At 64.9% G+C, this 17,155-nt stretch overlaps 1 protein-coding gene across 1 annotated transcript in view; it reads right to left on the bottom strand.

Annotated features, from left to right (window-relative positions):
• The window catches only part of TFDP1 (transcription factor Dp-1), a 32,740-nt gene that overhangs the window by 9,579 nt on the left and 6,006 nt on the right, over positions 1-17,155 (bottom strand). The window contains 2 exon segments of the mRNA XM_021717617.1: positions 4,077-4,183; positions 12,395-12,461. Coding sequence (XP_021573292.1) covers positions 4,077-4,183; positions 12,395-12,461 — 174 coding nt within the window.

Raw genomic sequence — 17,155 nt, 5'->3', positions numbered from 1 at the left:
GGCCCGGCCCGCCATACCTGCTTGACACACCCGGGGGGCGACCCCTGCCCCTCGCACGCCCAAACCCCCACCAGCCCCTGCCCTCACCTCCCACCTCACACACCCCCACGCCCCACCCTCACCCCATCCCCGGCCCCTTCACACCCACTGCTCTCACCCCACCTATACTCCTCAAGACCCCATCCTCACCCTCCAGCCCCCCGCCCTCACCCTCAGCCCTGTAGAGGGGGAGGAGTAGAGGGGCTTCCCAGGAATGACCGGAGCGTGTCCTCCCAGGACAGAACAGGAGCTCTGCGGAGGGCCTTGGCCCATGTCCTTCCTCCGCTGTGGATCTGACCATGGGAGGTGGTTAGATGCGGGCGGCACAGCCACCGCAGCCTGGATGCAGGCGATCCTTCCGCCTCAGCCTTCCAAGCATCTGGAACTACAGGCATGCGCCACCATGCCCGGCTAGTTTTTGATTTCTTGTGGAGATGAGGACTCGCCAAGTTGCCCAGGCTGGTCTCGAACCCTGGGCTCAGGTAACCCTCTCGCCTCAGCCTCCCAAAGAGCTGGGATGACAGGCTGAGCCACCACGCCTCCCAGCAGTGTCCTCATACCACTGGCTACAAGTCACGGCAGCTTGGCTGAAGCAGAGCCACCAGCTGAAGCCACGGACTAAAGCCGTGGTCCGGGCTGTGGAGGGTGCGAGGAGGGAAGAGACCAGAGGGGCCAGGGACACAGGGAGGGAAGGGCCCAGCACAGCAAGGGCTCGGCCTTCGTGGAAGGCGGGAGGGAGCAGGGCTGCAGGAGCAGTGGCCACAGCACCGGCGGTGCCTCCCAGTGCTGGGAGCCTGCGGGCCCACACCAGCCAGTGACCTCGCTGCCCTCGAACCCAGGATGTCAAAGCGTTCTCTGGGAGCAGCGCTGCCTGGGAGGTCTCTGGGGCCCAGGACTCCCACCCCAGGGTCCAGTGACTGCACCTCCAAGGCTGGGCGCATCCGTCCCCCTCACAGCACCCCGCCTCTCACGGGAGCAGAGGGAGGTGACAGGCCCCGTGGCCTCACGAGAAGCGACTCTTCCTCTACTGTTGCCACTGCAGGGGTCTGGACTGGCTTCAGGGAGGCTGACGTGGCCCCTAGTGGGTCTTCTGACCCAAAGCCCTGCAGTCCTCACCCGGCAGGAGGAACGCAGATGCAGGACCCACCCCTGCCTCCCCGGGATGCCCATCGCACCATCAATGGCTCCGGTGTGAGCCCTGGGTCCTGAGTGCCCACCTCGCCCTGGCACCCTCGCTGGCTCTGGCCTGAACCCTGGGTTCTGAGCACCCATCTCGGCCGGTACCCTCACGGGCTCCAGCCTGAGCCCTGTCCCCCGCCTCACCCTGACACCTTCACAGGTTCTGGCCTGAGCCCTGGGTTCTGAGCACCCACCATGTCACTCTCATGGGCTCTGGCTTGAGCCCTGGGCTCTGAGAGACCAACTCGTCCCAGACAGTCTCTCGGGCTCCACCCTGAGCCCTGGGTCCTGAGTGCCCACCACAGCCCTGCCACCCTCACAGGCTCCAGCCTGAGCCCCGGGCCCTGAGCACCCTTCCACCCTGATAACACACTTTTGGATCTTAATTCCACACACTCTAAAGTGTGACTTCGCCTATAACAGACAAAAGGAAACTGTACTGACAGGCATGGTGGGCGCCACGGCTAAGAGGAAAGGCCATTTTGCCAGAAACGTCTCTCCCAGAGGCCGGGCGGGGTTGCCCTAGGCTTCTCGCCCTGGTGGGGCTCGCACAGGAGTCTGGCCCGTGAGCCGCGCACACCCCGTTCAGTGTGCAACTCTGTGCGTCTGTTAAACTGAGCAGTGGCAGGCTCGGGAAGTCTGTGTGCTACCCATACCAGCAAAGCCAGGGCATCAACCTCACGTCCATCAGCGGTGGCCCGGCAAAGAGAGCGTGCACACACACCACGGGACACCATGCGGCCACGAGCAAGAACCCTGCCCTCCGCAGCAGCACAGGAGCAGGAGGCCGCTGGGCAAAGTGAGCGAACTTGGAAAGCCAAGTACCACGAGTCCGCATTCGTAGGCGGGAGCTAAACGATGCGCTCACAAAGACACTAAAAGAGATGACAGACACGGGGACCTGGGGGGGCATGAAATTCCTTAGCAGGCACAGCGTCACCATTCAGCGCTTCGGTGATGGGTTCGCCAGAAGCCAGACCTCACCACCACATGCCCATCCACGTGACACCTGCACACACATCCTGCCACCCACAGACTCTTAAACTCACAGACTCACGCCCACACACGGCAGCCTCCAACACACACAAGGGGCGAAACACCTCTCACGTCTCAACAGCCGGCCCATGCTTAGGCCTCCAGACGTGGGGAGGCTTAAGAGCTTTGACAATGTGCAGGCTTTGATTCGCATCAGGGGCTGAGTACACGCCCAACAGCAAGTGCCAGGTCCCCAGACCAGCGCCATCGACACCGGCAACATGGCTTTCAGGCAGGTCACGGCGGCTAGGCAGTCACCTTCACGATGACCTTCCCCAAGCCTGTCTGCACAGACGGGGAAGACGGAGCTGTGGCTGTATCTGCCAAGCCGAGCCGTGCTGGGACGCAGCTTGAGACCAACTGGGCGCCACGAAGCAGGCCGAAGGCCGAGCTTCAGCTTTTCTCAAAGCGGCATCTCCTGAAAATCTGCAGCATGCCACGCATGTGGCAGGAGCTCCACAGACCACCACACTCAGTGACCCACCACGGTTCTACATGGCAAGGCTTTGTGACATCTCACTGCCGGACACAGAGCACAAACTGCCTGGGACTGGGCCTGGCCCAGGCAGGGGGTGAGGGCCACGGGCAGCCACGGAAAGTCACGTGGGGGGCGTGTCGGGGGCTGTGGCGTCCTGGTGGGCCTGCTCAGTGTCCCAGGGCTGCCTCGCCCTGGCTCCACCACAGGTCACCCCTCTGAAAACTTACTGCAGGGCCTGTTACGGGGCAGGGGTTCTCAGACACCTTCATGTGAAAAAAGCAGCAGGAAGAACATCAGGACAGGAGCGCGAGGATGGCCTTGGTATCCAGGCGGTGACACGAAGCCGGACTGAAACACTGGGGACACCTGGGGGACATCAGGGGTCTCTGGGGGACAGTGTACTCAGCACAGGTTTTCTTCCTCTTTTCATTCAAATCAGATCAAGATGTGAAAACTAAATGAAGTCCCTATTTTCCCCTCTCCTCCATCTCTTTTTAGAAACAAGGTCTGCCACCCAGGATGGAGCGCAGTGGCACAATCACGGCTCACCACAGCCTCGACCTCCTGGGCTCAAGCCCTCCTCCCACCTCAGCCTCCTGAGCGGCAGGCCTGAGCCTCCGTCGCGGCTCCCTAACCACAAGCCAGTCACAGGGAACGTCTGTCCCAGCGTGGCCCTGTGGAGGAGACAGAAACAGACACAGGACAGGGCAGAGCCGCACGACAGCCGTGCAGGCCACAGCCCGGGAAAGAGAGAAGATACCGGCCGCCCAGGCGCAGCCCACGCCTGCACCTGTCCTGGCTGGGGACAGCTGCCCTGCTAGCACCTTCGTGGCCGCAGTCCTGCCCACCCCGTTTCCCAGTCCAGGGCACACAGCGGCCCCGGGAGGTCGGGGCCCACACGAGGCCTCTCCTGGAGGAAGCCCTGGCTGGCCAAGAGCAGCGGGTGTAGGAAGCCGCCACGGGCGCAGTCGAGGCCCTGCGTATGACCCACAACCCGTGGACCCACCCACGACCTGCAGCCCACACGAGGCCCGCCCACGGCCCACGGCCCCACCCACAAGTGTCCAACGACGGCCCACGGCCCCACCAGCCTGCATCCCCGCCTGGCAGAGGCCCCGCCACACCCCTGCCAGTCTGGGAAGGACACATGAGGCGTGGCCACCAGAGCCCCGCGGGGCACATGTATCCGTGCTGCAGAGACGCAGTCGCTGGGCACACGGCAGCCCAGGGCTCGCTGAGGGGCAGGGACAGTCCACACTCCAAGCCGAACCAAGGCCAAACTTGCGGGCCTTGGCACGCGCACACCTGCCCACACCCCCACCGCCCCTGGCCCGGGGCGCCTTACCACTTGCTGGGCGATGTTGACGTTGGACTGGCCGAAGGTTTTTGGCAGCAGCTGCTTCCCGAGAGGGTTGACAGTGGAGGGGTGGACGGCGACCAGGGACACCACACCTGAGACACAGGGACCGGAGGAAGGCTGAGTGATGGTGGCGGGAAGATGCCCCGCCTGACCCACCCCATCCACGGCACCCCCAGACACGTCGGGGACCCACCCAGGATACCTGAGGGCAGTGGCCAAGGAAGTCGCCCTTGCCCGACCCACAGTGTGCTGACACCTTGGAGGCTGTTCCACCCAGGACACCTGGGGCGGTGGCTGAGCGGCAGACCTGAGCCCTCGTCCCCTGCTCCGGCCCCTCCCCAGCCTCCGCCTCGGAAGGTGCCAGCGGGATCAAGACACCAAGGTCCGCCAGGGCCGGAAATGTCCGTGATGCCTGCAGGATTGAATTTCAGAACAGCACTAATGTTCTGCCCTAACCTTCCCCTGCAGGCTGCACAGCCACTCAGAAGCCTTCCCCGCCTTCCCTCACGGAGGCTCCCGGAGTCCTAAGGGCCAGGCGCAACGGGCTCTGCGGGGCACACGCTCACCCAGCACGCGTACACAAAGGTGACTCCCACGCGGGGACACGGGGGGCAGAAATCAGGGGCTGGGCTATTTTACATGACCCACAGTCGAATTAAGTAGAAACGGCAAAATTTGAGAAATGGCACTGGAGGGCAAGGAGGATAAAACAGACGAGACGTGCGGACCAGGCGATGGCTTCTCGGGGTCAGGGGGCGGCCGACAGAGCGGGCAGGGAGCCCTGACGGGTGGCTGTGTGGAGGCAGAGTCACCCGGGGTGGCAGAGGCTGCTGCTCTCGGGAAGAACAGGACGGTCTGGGGGTCACGATGACTCTGGTCCAGCCAAGCCTGGACACCCCCAGCCTCTCAGGGACCAGCCTCCTGAGGACGCCCTGTGGGGAAGGCCAAGGCCTCGACACCCCGCACAGGCCCAGCGGGGCACGGCCCTTCCTCCGCCAGGCTGCATCGACAAAATCTGCAACGACTTCCAAGGGCTCCGCCTGAGACCCGAAATTTCTCCATGGGCCTGTGGCAGCCCGTGCGTCTTCAGGTCGCCCGCACTTGCAGCCTTCCCTAAAGGCACTAAGCCCGGCGTGTGCTGCTCACGCGAACGCCCACTTCTCCAGCAGCCTCAGTCGACCAGGACAGAGACCCAGAAGGTCACCAGAAAAACTCTCCCCTCTTGCCTCAGCCGGGCAAACGTGGGTGCATTTAACCATCCCACGCCAGCACACATGCACATTCCTCTCGCCAACTGAAACGAGGCTATCTGCTTTGGGATTTTTGTTCTCCTCCAAAGCAAAGGTCTGTGCCTTAGAAAAGCAAATGTTCACTTTCCCACTGCTTTGTATTTGAGAAACATTTGTTTACTTTGGGACATTTAGCTGGAAAACAAGGGCTGTGTGTACTCAAAACACACACCGTGATGGTTCGACACGCATCGTGCAAAGGCGGACGCAGCGAGTGATTCGAACTCACTCGGGCGACTGGGCATCACCCTCAGCTCTGCGACAGAAAGCAGTGAGTGCCAGCCCCTGAGTCGAGGTGAAAGAGTGCTGCCCAGAAGCACAGGCACACAGCACGCCCAGGCCCGCTCTGTTTGGGGTCCCACCCCGTGTCCCGGTGGGCCTGAGGCCTCAGTGTCAGGTGGCAGAGCTGAGGGAGGCGTCGTGAGACCCAGGAGGCACCAGCATCCCCTGTCTGTGCTGCCCCCACTGGGTCTCTCCTCCGGGCTGAGGCCAGCACCAGAGGATGGCGGACTCCCAAGGAGTCCCCAGTCAGGTAACAGGGAGGGACGCAGAGAGTCCCCCTGGCCCTCGGGGCCCAAGAGAGAGCCCACCAAAATGGGGAGGCTCCCCAGGCCCCCCCAAACCTCAGCTGTGGGGGGTGGGCCCGAGGATGCACCCAGGACAGAGGGGCTCCAAGCCGAGACAGGAACCAGATGGAGACCTCTGAGTTGAGCACCCACATCCTACCCAGCAACACCTGGGTCACCCAGCATGTGGCAGGCCGCGAGGAGGCACAGCAGCATTAGTGACAGGCGGGAAAAGTCCCAGGCCAGCATCTCGAGAGCCCTCACCCACAGAGTGAGCACCCACCGCCAGCCTGTGGATCCCTCCTGTGGACATGTGGGACCCAGACCAGGAAGCACAGGTGCAGGGGGACGGTGAATCCCGGTGCCCTCTGGGGGCTTCTGGTTTGTGCTGCGTGAGAGATTTTCAAGCACAAAGGATGGCGAGGCACCCCTAGTGGCAAAGATGGGGCTGTCACCACTGGGTGCGTCTGCCTCCGGCTTCCTGAAGAAGAGAGCTATCGGGATATGGATGCCAGCCCCCCTGCCCTGTCCCAACCCCGGGGCTGCAAGGCCACGTGCTCTCCACACTGCACGCTTGTCCACACACGCCCGCCCAGGAGCACACGCCCCCCCCCCCCAGCCTCCGGGTTCAGAGGGCGCACACTGCAGCGTCCCAAATGCCGCTCACATCGCTTGAGACTTGCCCTGAGCGATCTGGGTGGTCCCCTCAAGGGCCCTCCATGGCCCCTGGCATGAAAGGCGGCATGAACGCAGGTGTGAGGCGAACACGCTGCCTGTCACGGCTGAACCGCACACGTCTGCACTGGCCGACAGCCTCTGTCCCGGCTGTGCCACAGCGCCCCAAGTGGCCGTTTCTGTCCAAGCACGCCAGCAGCACCAGGGCCGCCGGTGGGCCACTTTCGGTCCACGGTCACTTAACGTGGTGTTGCGCTTGGTTTCTCCGGCCGTGCAAGTCCAAGAGCTTCCCACATGTCCTGCAGGGAAGGCCGCCGCACACACGCTTCTGGGTGAGAAGGATGAACGCTTCTGTGGCACGAGGGCCACGGCCTAGACACTGCTTAAGACTTTTAAAACTGGAAAATGTCCTCCAAACCCATTGTCAGAAGAACTGTACAAAACATTTCCAAAGGCAGCATTACAAATGAGGAACTCCCTCTTAGCAGGAACAACAGCTGAAAACACCGAGGCCTGAGCAGCTACGACCCGAAACAGCAGGGACTCTGGGTGGGCCACAGCCACGTCTTTGTAACTGCTCATCGTACCCACTGCCTACTGCAGGCTGAGAAGGCACAGCCAGGAGCTTCCTCAGCAGCAGCCTGGCCAGGCACCTCTGAACCCCAGAGCCCAGGCTTTCAGAGCAGAAGGGCCTTCCGCAGCCCTGTGCCTGAAGGCCGCTTGTGGCACCTGGCCGGCTGGCACGGGACTCTCTGCTGGGTCTCAGTCCTGGGGAGGAACGTCCCACCCGGGCTACCACAGCAGGGTGCCCCCGAAGACGTCCCTCTCCCCAGACTCTGCTCGGACTTGGGCTTACCCTCGTGGGAACTGGACCAAGGCCACAGCACAGGGCCATCGCGAGCCACGATCCAGGGGCCACCACGCACACACCCCAGGCACTGTGCTCCACGCGGCTGGGCTACGGGCAGGCGCACTCCTGAGCACGCCCCGGTGTGAACGCAAGTGCCCCGCAGGTCTCCAGTCACCTAACACCTCCAGGGGAGCATCCCCACAGGAGGCCCTGCGTGGGCATCTCTGTCCCCAGGAGCAAGGCCCAGCTGCAAAGTGTGGCCCCAGCCGACTTGGGTCCCAGGTGGGAGTCACCCCAGGAACAAGGCCACGCAGCTGCACAGTGTGGCCCAGGCAAGCCCAGGGGCCCGCGTGGGCGTCACACTGAGGAGCAAGACCACAACTGCTGGGTGTGACCCTGGCCGGGTTGGCCAGAGCTCAGCGCCCTTCAGGCTACACCGAGGGCCAGGGGACGGGCGATGGCTTCTCCTGCCAGTTCCCACGGTGAGCAGTTAGGGGCTGGCCCAAGCCACAGCTGTGCTCCTGTGACCAGGGCCTCTGCCTCCCACTGCTGATTCACTCATAATCCGCGTGTGCACACACGTGTGCTTGGGAAGGTGCCGTGCCTGCGAGTCAGGGCCCCCTGCTGGCCTCCCGCCTCCCTCGGAGCCCCACTGTACAGCCGAGGAAAATCCAGAGCGGGAGGATGGAAGGAGGTGACCATGGAGGACGCTGCCGTGGTCGGTGGCGAGCACAGGGGAGACAATTCGGGAGGCCACAGGTCTGTGCAGAACTGTCCAGCCACCGCCTCTGTGCGGGCCCCCCTGGAAGGGGAAGGGGCTGCAGGCCAGGCCCAGACAGCAGGCTACGCCCCGTCCACAAACACGCAGTCACCGCCTGGGCGCCCCGGGCCTCCCTATGGTTTGTGGCATTGATCGCCAACCAGGAGATGCTCGGGTTGCACGGGAAAACAAGGCGAACGGCAGGAGGGAGTGGGGGGTGTCGTGCGGGCCGGAGACCACAGCAGGCCCAGGAGCCGGAGGAGGACAACCCACCGCCAGCAGAGGCCATGCACGTCAGATGCCACCCACGCCAGCGCTGAAAGGTGCCCGCCACCCAACGTGGCACGCCCATGTGTGCCCCAGGCCCGGCGAGGGAGGGGGTGTGAGCTGCTAGCAGGCATGAGGATGAGGTGCGATCATGTCCCTGAGACAACCAGACAAGCCCATGTCCAGCCTGGCCCGGACCGGCCTGAGGCTGTGGAGCAGGGGCGGGCAAGGGCCCTGACATTGGGCAGAGCCACGGGCAGATCCCGCCACAGAAGGGCCCCGAGGGACGGGAGCGACAAGGACCAGTCAGGCACAGGAAGTTCAGCTCCCAGCAGTACCAGTGCTGGTGAGAGCTGGGCAGTTGCGGCTCTGAACGCTACCGGTGGGCACGAGGTGGGACAGCCACAGACACTGGCCAGGAACCCATCGTGCCGTCCCCCAGCATCCGCCTGGGTGATCACATGTCCACACGGTATGTATGCAGAGGCTCACGCCAGTATTGCCAGTAGGACCTGAGGGGGCCACAGCTACAGAGGCCACGTGAAGCAGGGCCACACTCCACAAGTCTTTTCCCCTTGGGCCTGTGATGCAGGGTGCCGGCGCACTCCCCAGGAAAAGCTTCTGGAGTCCAGGGTGTGACAGGGTTTCTGTGTCAACACGGCAGTGCTCGAGCACCTGGCCACCCACCAGACACTGGGGGTGTGTGCAGCTCCCGAGGACGTGTGTGACGGAGCCGCCCCTCAGCCGCAGGGCCTCGCCTGGCCAGCGGAAGGCCTCAAAGGCAGAGGCCGCCGTCCCCAAAGAAGGTTCGGCCTAGCCAGTGGCATCGAGGCTGCCTGTCTCCTGTAGGTGCCAGCCCCCCAGGCCCACAGCACCGGCCACATCCTGGGAATCAGCCTGCCACATGTGTCATCAGTCCCCACCAGCTGCTTCTCTGGAGAATCCTGACCAATACAGAGGGACCTGGAAATGGAAGGGGTGGGGGGAGGTGGGAGGGGAGGAGTAGGGGGGCACACAGCTGCCCTGAGCCTGTCATGATGCGGAGTGGAGTGAGGAGAAGGGGCCTGGGACCCCGCGGGCCACGGCAGCACGGCTGGCGCTGGAACGCGGGGCCAGCCCGTGGGACCCAAGCTGGGCCAGAAGCAGTTGAGCTCCCTGGGCTGGGCGTCCGCGGTGCTCACGGGGGCCGCCCTGGCCGTGCGGGATGCATCCGCGGGGCCTTCCTGCCTAGGCCTGGCGGCAGGCCTCCCACTCCACAGCTCCTGGTCCTCGGGACCTAACGAGAGAGGCCGCTCCTGCCCTGAGCCGCCCGGCCCTGCCCAAAACCTGGGGCCTGCTGGGAAGGTCCCACTCACTCCACCAGACCGTCGGGAAGCACTGAAGCTCCACAGGAGGACAGCCAGGGAGGGCGGTCTGGAGGATGGCCAGGAAAGATGGCCTGGGAAGACGGATAGGGATGACCAGAAAAAAATGGCCCAGGGGGACAGCCAGAAAGGATGGCCCAGAAGGATGGCCAGGAAGGACAGCCCAGGAGGATGGTACGGGAGGTCGGCCAGAGCTGGGACCCCAGACTCTTCCAACCCGTGAGATGCCAACGCTCCCCCGAGTGACGGAGCAAGGATGCAGCCCGGGTTATCGCCACTGCCGGGCTAAAAGCGAGGGAAGCCGGAGGGACAGGGCGCAGCGGAGGGCGCATCTGGCCGGAGACAGAAGCCTGTGGGCGCTCCTACCATGAGGATGGGAAAGGAAGCTTGCTGGGCATACCCCCAAGAAGGGAGCTCGGGTGACGCACCCTAACGGCGGGCACCTCGCTCCCAAGCTGAGAGCCTGCTGAGAGCAGCGGCCCAGCCCTGCAGGGGCCACGCCACGGGGGCCACGCCACTCTAGGCCGTGGGTGCACGTGGGCCCTGGGGCTCCTCTGACCACATCCCCTCAGCCGGGGCCACACCTGTGGGGACACGAGGACGCACACGTGCAGGGACAGACACCACTGTCCGCAGAACCCGTTGGAAAGTTTCTCCAACAGACCCTGGGCGCGAGCCACGGGGTCAGCACCGGGGCAGAGAGCAGCACGGGACAGAGGCGCCTCTGGGACCCCAACGTGACGGGGGACAGGGGCTCGGACTGAGTGGCGGGTGGGGGAGCCGGAGGCCCGGTCCAGCTGCTGACGCCCACTCAGGGGCAGGGCCAACTTTCCCAGGCCACGGAGCCGCAGTCACAGCCAGCCACAAAGGCTCACGCGCGGGAGGAGCAAAGAGGAAAGACGAGGCCGCCGGGCCCGGCCCGCCAGGCACAGACGCCCAACTCCACGGCGGGGAACGCCCCCACGTGTCACTCCTAACCCCGCCCACTCAGCTCTGGCACACAGTTCAATGAGGGATGGATTTAACCACAGACCTGCTCTAAGAACAGAAAAGGAGGCCGGGCATCTCTACAAAAATAAAATTAGCCAGGCATGGTAGCACCTGTAATCCCGGCACCTCGGGAGGCTGAGGTAGGAGGGTCACTTGAGCCCGGGGGTAGACTGCCAAGAGCCATGACCGAGCCACTGGGTTCCAGCCTGGGTGAGACCCTGTCTCTAAGATGAGGATGGAAAAGGAGCCTTGCCGGCATACCCACACAAGGGGAGCCCAGGTGACGCCCCCTGACGGCAGATGCCTTGCTTCCAAGCCTTCCGCCACAACCTTCTCATTCTGCTTTGTCGCCCGGACAGGGAGCGCCACGCCTGAAGCGTCTGCCAACTAAACGTTCAACCGGCTGCTCTGGAACTCGTCCCTCGAGCAGCCGGCGAGCGCGGCCAGGTATCAAGACAGGCTGCGAGCACTCAGCCCTGGGGGCCTGGGGCGTGAGGGCAGCCTCGGCAGAAGAGCCACCGGCGGCCACCTTCCCCGCCTGCGGGGGCCCAGGGCGGCTCGCATGTACTCCGGCCACACGGTCAGGTCCCCTCGGCCCGCACTGGGATCAGAGCAGACACGGGGCGGCCCAGAGGCACCTGGCACTGGCTCCACCGTGTGAGGAGGCGGCCCGCTGGAGGCCTGCACCGGCGGGGCCAGCAAGGAGCGGCGGCAGGGGTCCCGGCAGAACGCAAGGCGGGGCCGGCCCCCTCACCCACATGCCTGAGCACAGCAAGACCACGGGGCCAGCAGGGCCTCGCCGTCAGGAGCTACAAGAGCTGCTGTGTCTATGACCGGACTAGCTGCTGGGCGAGAAACAAGCACGAATTGAACACCGAGGCTCAGCCGGGCCCCAGGGGCCGGCACCAGCAGTGAGCTGCGGCCAGAGCCTCTGCGGGCAAAGTCCTCTGGGGCCAGAGCGCACTGTCCCCCTGCAGGTCACACGCCCGACAGCGTGACAGGCCCACGCAACCACCGCCCGCCTCGCCCGCCAGCCCTGTCGACACTCAAGATTGTGCAGCCCCGGGCGGGGGTCCCGGGGAAGCAACCAGGGAGCACAGGCCCGCCTCCTGGCCGCGTCACAGGCCATGCCGGCGTCCACAGACGCTGCCCATGGCGGGCACGACGACACGCCGCCGCCTCTCGCCTCACGTCCTCCCAGACTCCGCAACGGCTAGGGCAACACATCCAGGAGCGGATGGATAGAGGAGAGGGAGGGGGCGCCGGGCCCAGGGGACCCTCCTCTCTCGCCACAGGCCTGGGCAGGGGAAGGGCCCACGGCGGCAAGGCGCGCGTCGCCTCGCCAACGTCTGTCCACGGCTCTGTGTTTTCTAAACCTGCGCAAGTGCTATACCCGGCTGGACGCCAAAACCAGCAGGCGAGGGTGCGCGGGCTGCAGGCCGTGCTCTCCCCGCATCAGTGCTCCTGCGAGGGCTCCCCAGTCAGGCTCCCCAAGAGCCCAAGGCACACGCACAGCAGCAGACTCGCGTCCGGCGGCCTTACCTTTTCCGGGACTAAGGTTCTGGTCTATGAAGACCTTTAGCTCTCCGTTGGCGTCAATTAGACCGGCCTGCAGAAAGCAACAACAACAATGATAAATACAGCATCTCCAACGGCTGCTCGCGCTTTAACAGCTATCTCATGAGACGGGGTCACCGTGAGGCCAGCCCCAGCAATGCCGGGACGCCAGGTCCCAGAAGCCACGCCAAGGCCATGGTCACGGCTGGGGCCTAGCAGGCACAGGCCACGGGCGACGGTGGTGACCGAACCCGCACGGCCCTGCACATTGAGGGTGGCAGCAGGCACAAGGAAGGTGGCTGGCGTGGCAGAGGACAACCCACAGGACTCGGACCGAGGAGGGGCCGCCAGCCCCGCCAGCCCGACCTGCCCAGGAGGCCCCAGGCACCCTGTGCTCAGCTCTCAACAAAGGGCCAGACATGGCCGGGTGGCGGCCACGCCACACCAAGACGGGGCCTGGAGAGCAGCCCCAGGAGTGTGCGTGCAGCGGCCCAAGCCCCCGCACACGCGACAGCACACGCGAGCACTCAAGGTCACGAGAAGGCCGCTGGAAGACACGGGATGGGTTCAGATTCTGTTGGGCGTCCAGGTGCAAACTCAAGATACCCGCGTTCACGCTTCCCCAGAAAACACTGCGGCAACGCGGGACGCCGGATGAAGTCGGAGGCCACACGGGGTGAGCGGTCAAGGACCAGTCAGGCAGCCGAGGCTCAAGGCCCACAGGGCAGCCAGGGGGCTGCCTGGGATTCTTCGAGCCCCGTGTTCCCACAGAAGGGAGGAGGCAGAGGCTGTCGTCCAGCTGCGGGCCTGAGGGCCACGGCAGCCCAGGAGCCGGCAGGCCCAGTCAGCCACCTGGGCACCTGACCCGGCCACACGGGCCACCTGCCCCTTCCGGAACCGGAGGCCAGGCACCACCCTAGCTGTCCCAGGAGACCTGCAGGACAGGGACCCTCACGCTGACCGATGCCACATGAAGCCGGGACAGCCAGCAGCCAGGGAGGGGTGCAGGGGGCTGAGACAGGATGTCCCCACTCACTGACCCGGGGCCAGAAGACCCTGCCTGAGAGGCAACCTCAGGACAGGGGCCACAGGGCCAGACCCTGCCATACCCAGGGCCACGGACCGTGGAGCCAGACCCTGCCACATCCAGGGCCATGGGCCACAGGACCGGACCCCACCACACTTAGGGACATGGGCCACAGAGCCAGACCCTACCACATGCAGGGACACGGGACACAGGACCAGACCCCACCACACCCAGGGTCATGGGACACAGGACTGAACCCCACCATACTCAGGGACACAAGACATGGTGCCAGACCCCGCCACATCCAGGGACACAGGACCAGATCCTGCCACACCCAAGGACACAGGCCATAGGACCAGATGCCACCATACCCAGGGACAAGGGCCATGGGACCAGATGCCACCGGACCCAGGAACATGGGGCCAGACTCTGCCACACTAGAGTCATGGGACACAGGATCGGACCCCACTGTACCCAGGGACATTAGCCATAGAGCCAGACCCCACCACACTCAGGGACACAAGACACGGGGCCAGACCATGCCACATTCAGGGACAGGGGACACAGGACCAGACCCCGCCACGCCTAAGGACACGGGCCACAGGGTCAGATGCCGCTGTACCCAGGGACATGGGCCATGGGACCAGATGCCACCGCATCCAGGGACACGGGACACAGGGCCAGACTCTGCCACACCCAGGGACACGAGACACAGGGCTGGGTATCACGGCACCCACAGACACAGGCCACGGGGCTGGATCCTGCCACACCCAGAAGGCACCCTCTGGTGTCATAAGCCTGGGAAGGTGCGCTTTGGTGCCAAGAAAGCAGCTAGGAGGCTGCAGGACACGTCCCGACCAAGATGCCCGGGGCCAGGAGGTGCGAGTCGAGAGGCGGGGCCTGCTGGGCAGGCCCCTCGTGAGAGCCACCTGGAGGGCAGCCCGCCCCTGCCCAGGAGAGGACTCAGCAAGAAGGCGCCCTCGGCTCTCCCCGGACACAGATTATGCCGGGGCCTCCTAGACTCCCAGCGCCAGACGTGAGAGACGGATTCCCGCCGACGAAGCACCTGTCTGCGGCTTCGGTTGCAGCAGCCCGAGGGTGGGATGGGCTCCCCTCCTGATGCTCACACATCCTCCCCGGGACCCACTCTGTGACCTCTGGAGGCTGAAGTGACGGTGGCTGCTGAAGGCAGCTGGCCCCGGCTCTCGGGTCACTGGCTCTGGGTGGCTGGTGGCCACGGACAGACACCCGGGCAGCCCCGAGGAAAGGGCACTTGCTCTGAAACAGCGGGCAGCAACATTGTGGACACCCGGGCAGCCCTGGGGAGAAGCCACCGGCTCTGGGTCAGCCAGCGGCCATGGGCGGACACTCGGGCCCTGGGAGAGGCCCAGGTGCCAACTCAGAGCAGCTCTCCAGCCCCGTGGGCCTCCAACCCTGCAGACCAGGCAACTTGGGTGACAGCCAACTCAGGAGCCTGGATGACAGTCCCCACGCCACCCCCTTCTGACCCACAGCCACGGTGGGGGACCAGGTGTTCAGTGTCACCTAAGCCGTTAGACACGGTTTCCCTCTCAGCAAGAGGTGAGCAGTGCTGAAGAGTCTCTGGAGCAAGCTTCTGCCCACCAGCCAGGCAGGCCAGGCCCCAGGCCCGTCTCTGAAGGGAGCTTGAGCTCTGTATCAAGGGGTTACCCATGGAAAAGCCACACAGGGGCGCTGAGCTGCCTCCCAGCCCCAGCGGCCGCTCAGCCTCCCTCCCCGCGCCTCTCCCGAAGCCCCCACTCCCAGAAGGTCATCTCAGGGACGAGGGAGCCCCCGCTGAAGGCCCAGCGCCGGACGCGGGATGGGGGAGACCCCTGGGGGCGTCTGGAGACGCGCCACCACTCGGCCCCAGCCGGCGTCGGGCCACACACAGTGGGACCCGGGGCCCACAGCACGGGGGCCCATCCGCTCGCCCCAGGCTCCCCCGCCGGCCCCACAGAGCGCCGCCTCCCCTGGCTCCATGCCCCGCCGGGCCTTGCCAGGTAGCGGGCGCGCACAGCCCAGGCAGACACGCCCTGCGACGGGCGACAAAGCACGCCCAGGACTGCCCAACACGCGAGCGTTTAAAGCTCTGCTGGTGGGGTGACCACGCGTCCGGCTCTGCCTGGGCCTGAGAGGGACTCCCAGAAGGCAGGACATCCCGGGCGCGCGCCAGGCAGCGTCACCAAGGCCTGCTCACGGCACCCCTCCAGGGCCTGTCTGCACCCCGAGCGTCCGCGAGGACAGTGCTCATGGGGTGTGTGCTGGCCGCCAGGCCTTCTGGCCCGAGGCCTCCCCTGTGGGCAGCCCGGTGAGTCTCCGACACACTTCAGGAATCAGCTGCCCAAGGTCACGACCAGCCATGTCCTGAGCAGCCATCAGAACATGCTGACGCAGACCCACGTGCAGCCGCAGTCACCCTCAGAAGTTAGAGTTTGGTAGGTGCTACAGGCCTCAAACAGAGGCCTGACGCAATGGCCAGTTACACCAGGACACGCCATCCGCACGCGCTTCTGTCTCACATTTCACGACCCGTGGGCTGTGGTCTGTGGGAGCTTGATGACAGGACCGGAACACCACTGTTTCCTTAGTAATGGATTACTGAACTTGGTGAGTTTTCGGACAAGGGCACTGGGCTGGCCTTCCTGGAAGGTCTCAGCTGTGAGACGCAAGTCCCCCAGAGCAGGCCCCCGTCACACCCCCGTGAGCCAGCGTGCTCCCGGTCACAGTTCGCCCTGACTCTACTAGAAGACCGTGTTCCCCTAGGCGTGTCTGCAGGTAACAGAGCAAGAGCAGATCGTTCTGTTCTGTCTGATGCCAGAACAGGAGCAGCGGCGGCGGCGGCGGCAACACACACCCCAACACATCACGCGGCAGGAAGGCGGCCGGCGGAATCACAGGCTCCAACATCAAACGCACAATCCCGCCTCGCAAGCCTCAGCGCCGCCATGCCAGAATGCAGGAGCGACTGGAGCCCCTGCCCCAAGCCCGCAGCGGACTCTGAGGACCACCGGCAGGAGTTCCAGGCGAGATCTCGCCACGGACCCCAGAGGGCAGCACCTGGAGAGACCTGGAAGAAAGACAGGGCCCCGGGCAGCACAAAACCCAGACGCAGGAGCCCTCCAGGGCCTCGACCTCCGAACCCAGGACACAGAACACCCAACGGGCAATGGAGAGACCCAAGCGGCCAGGAAGGGACGGCTCGCCGGTCCCCGAGGGAAACTCCAACAGGGCTGCGACGAATGCATTCAGGAACGTGAAACCTGGCTTGGCGTGCTGGCCAAGAACGAAAGCCACAGAGGAGCCCTGGCAAGGAGGAAGGAGGTCCTGGGGCAGGAAGACACTGGCATCCCCGCAGCGAGGGGGGAGGAAGAGGATGGACAGTCAAGAGGCGCGGGAGGCGGCACGGCCACAGGAAAAGGCCCGATGATGCGCAGCCTGAATCTGCAGAAAGAGAAAAAAAGGAGGCAGCCACGGGAGACACGCCACACCCGGCCTGGCCCAGCACCGTCCAGCGGAGAAGCGGCCCACAGGCCCCAGGAGCAACCAGCGATGCCACAACTCGGCCTGGGATTGGGCAATGGGGGCCCCTCTGCGGCAGGCGGGTGGGGAAGGCCCTCAACGCTCTGGGGGGACCAGCAGGCCGAGGCCACCGCACCACCCAGTGGCTCCCACGGGGCCGCCACACACAGCGGTGGCAC

Source organism: Carlito syrichta, unplaced genomic scaffold (genome assembly GCF_000164805.1).
Source record: "Carlito syrichta isolate Samal-C Ts95f unplaced genomic scaffold, Tarsius_syrichta-2.0.1 Scaffold109674, whole genome shotgun sequence".
Taxonomy (NCBI): domain Eukaryota; kingdom Metazoa; phylum Chordata; class Mammalia; order Primates; family Tarsiidae; genus Carlito; species Carlito syrichta.
This window is presented reverse-complemented; position numbering and strand designations above follow the sequence as displayed.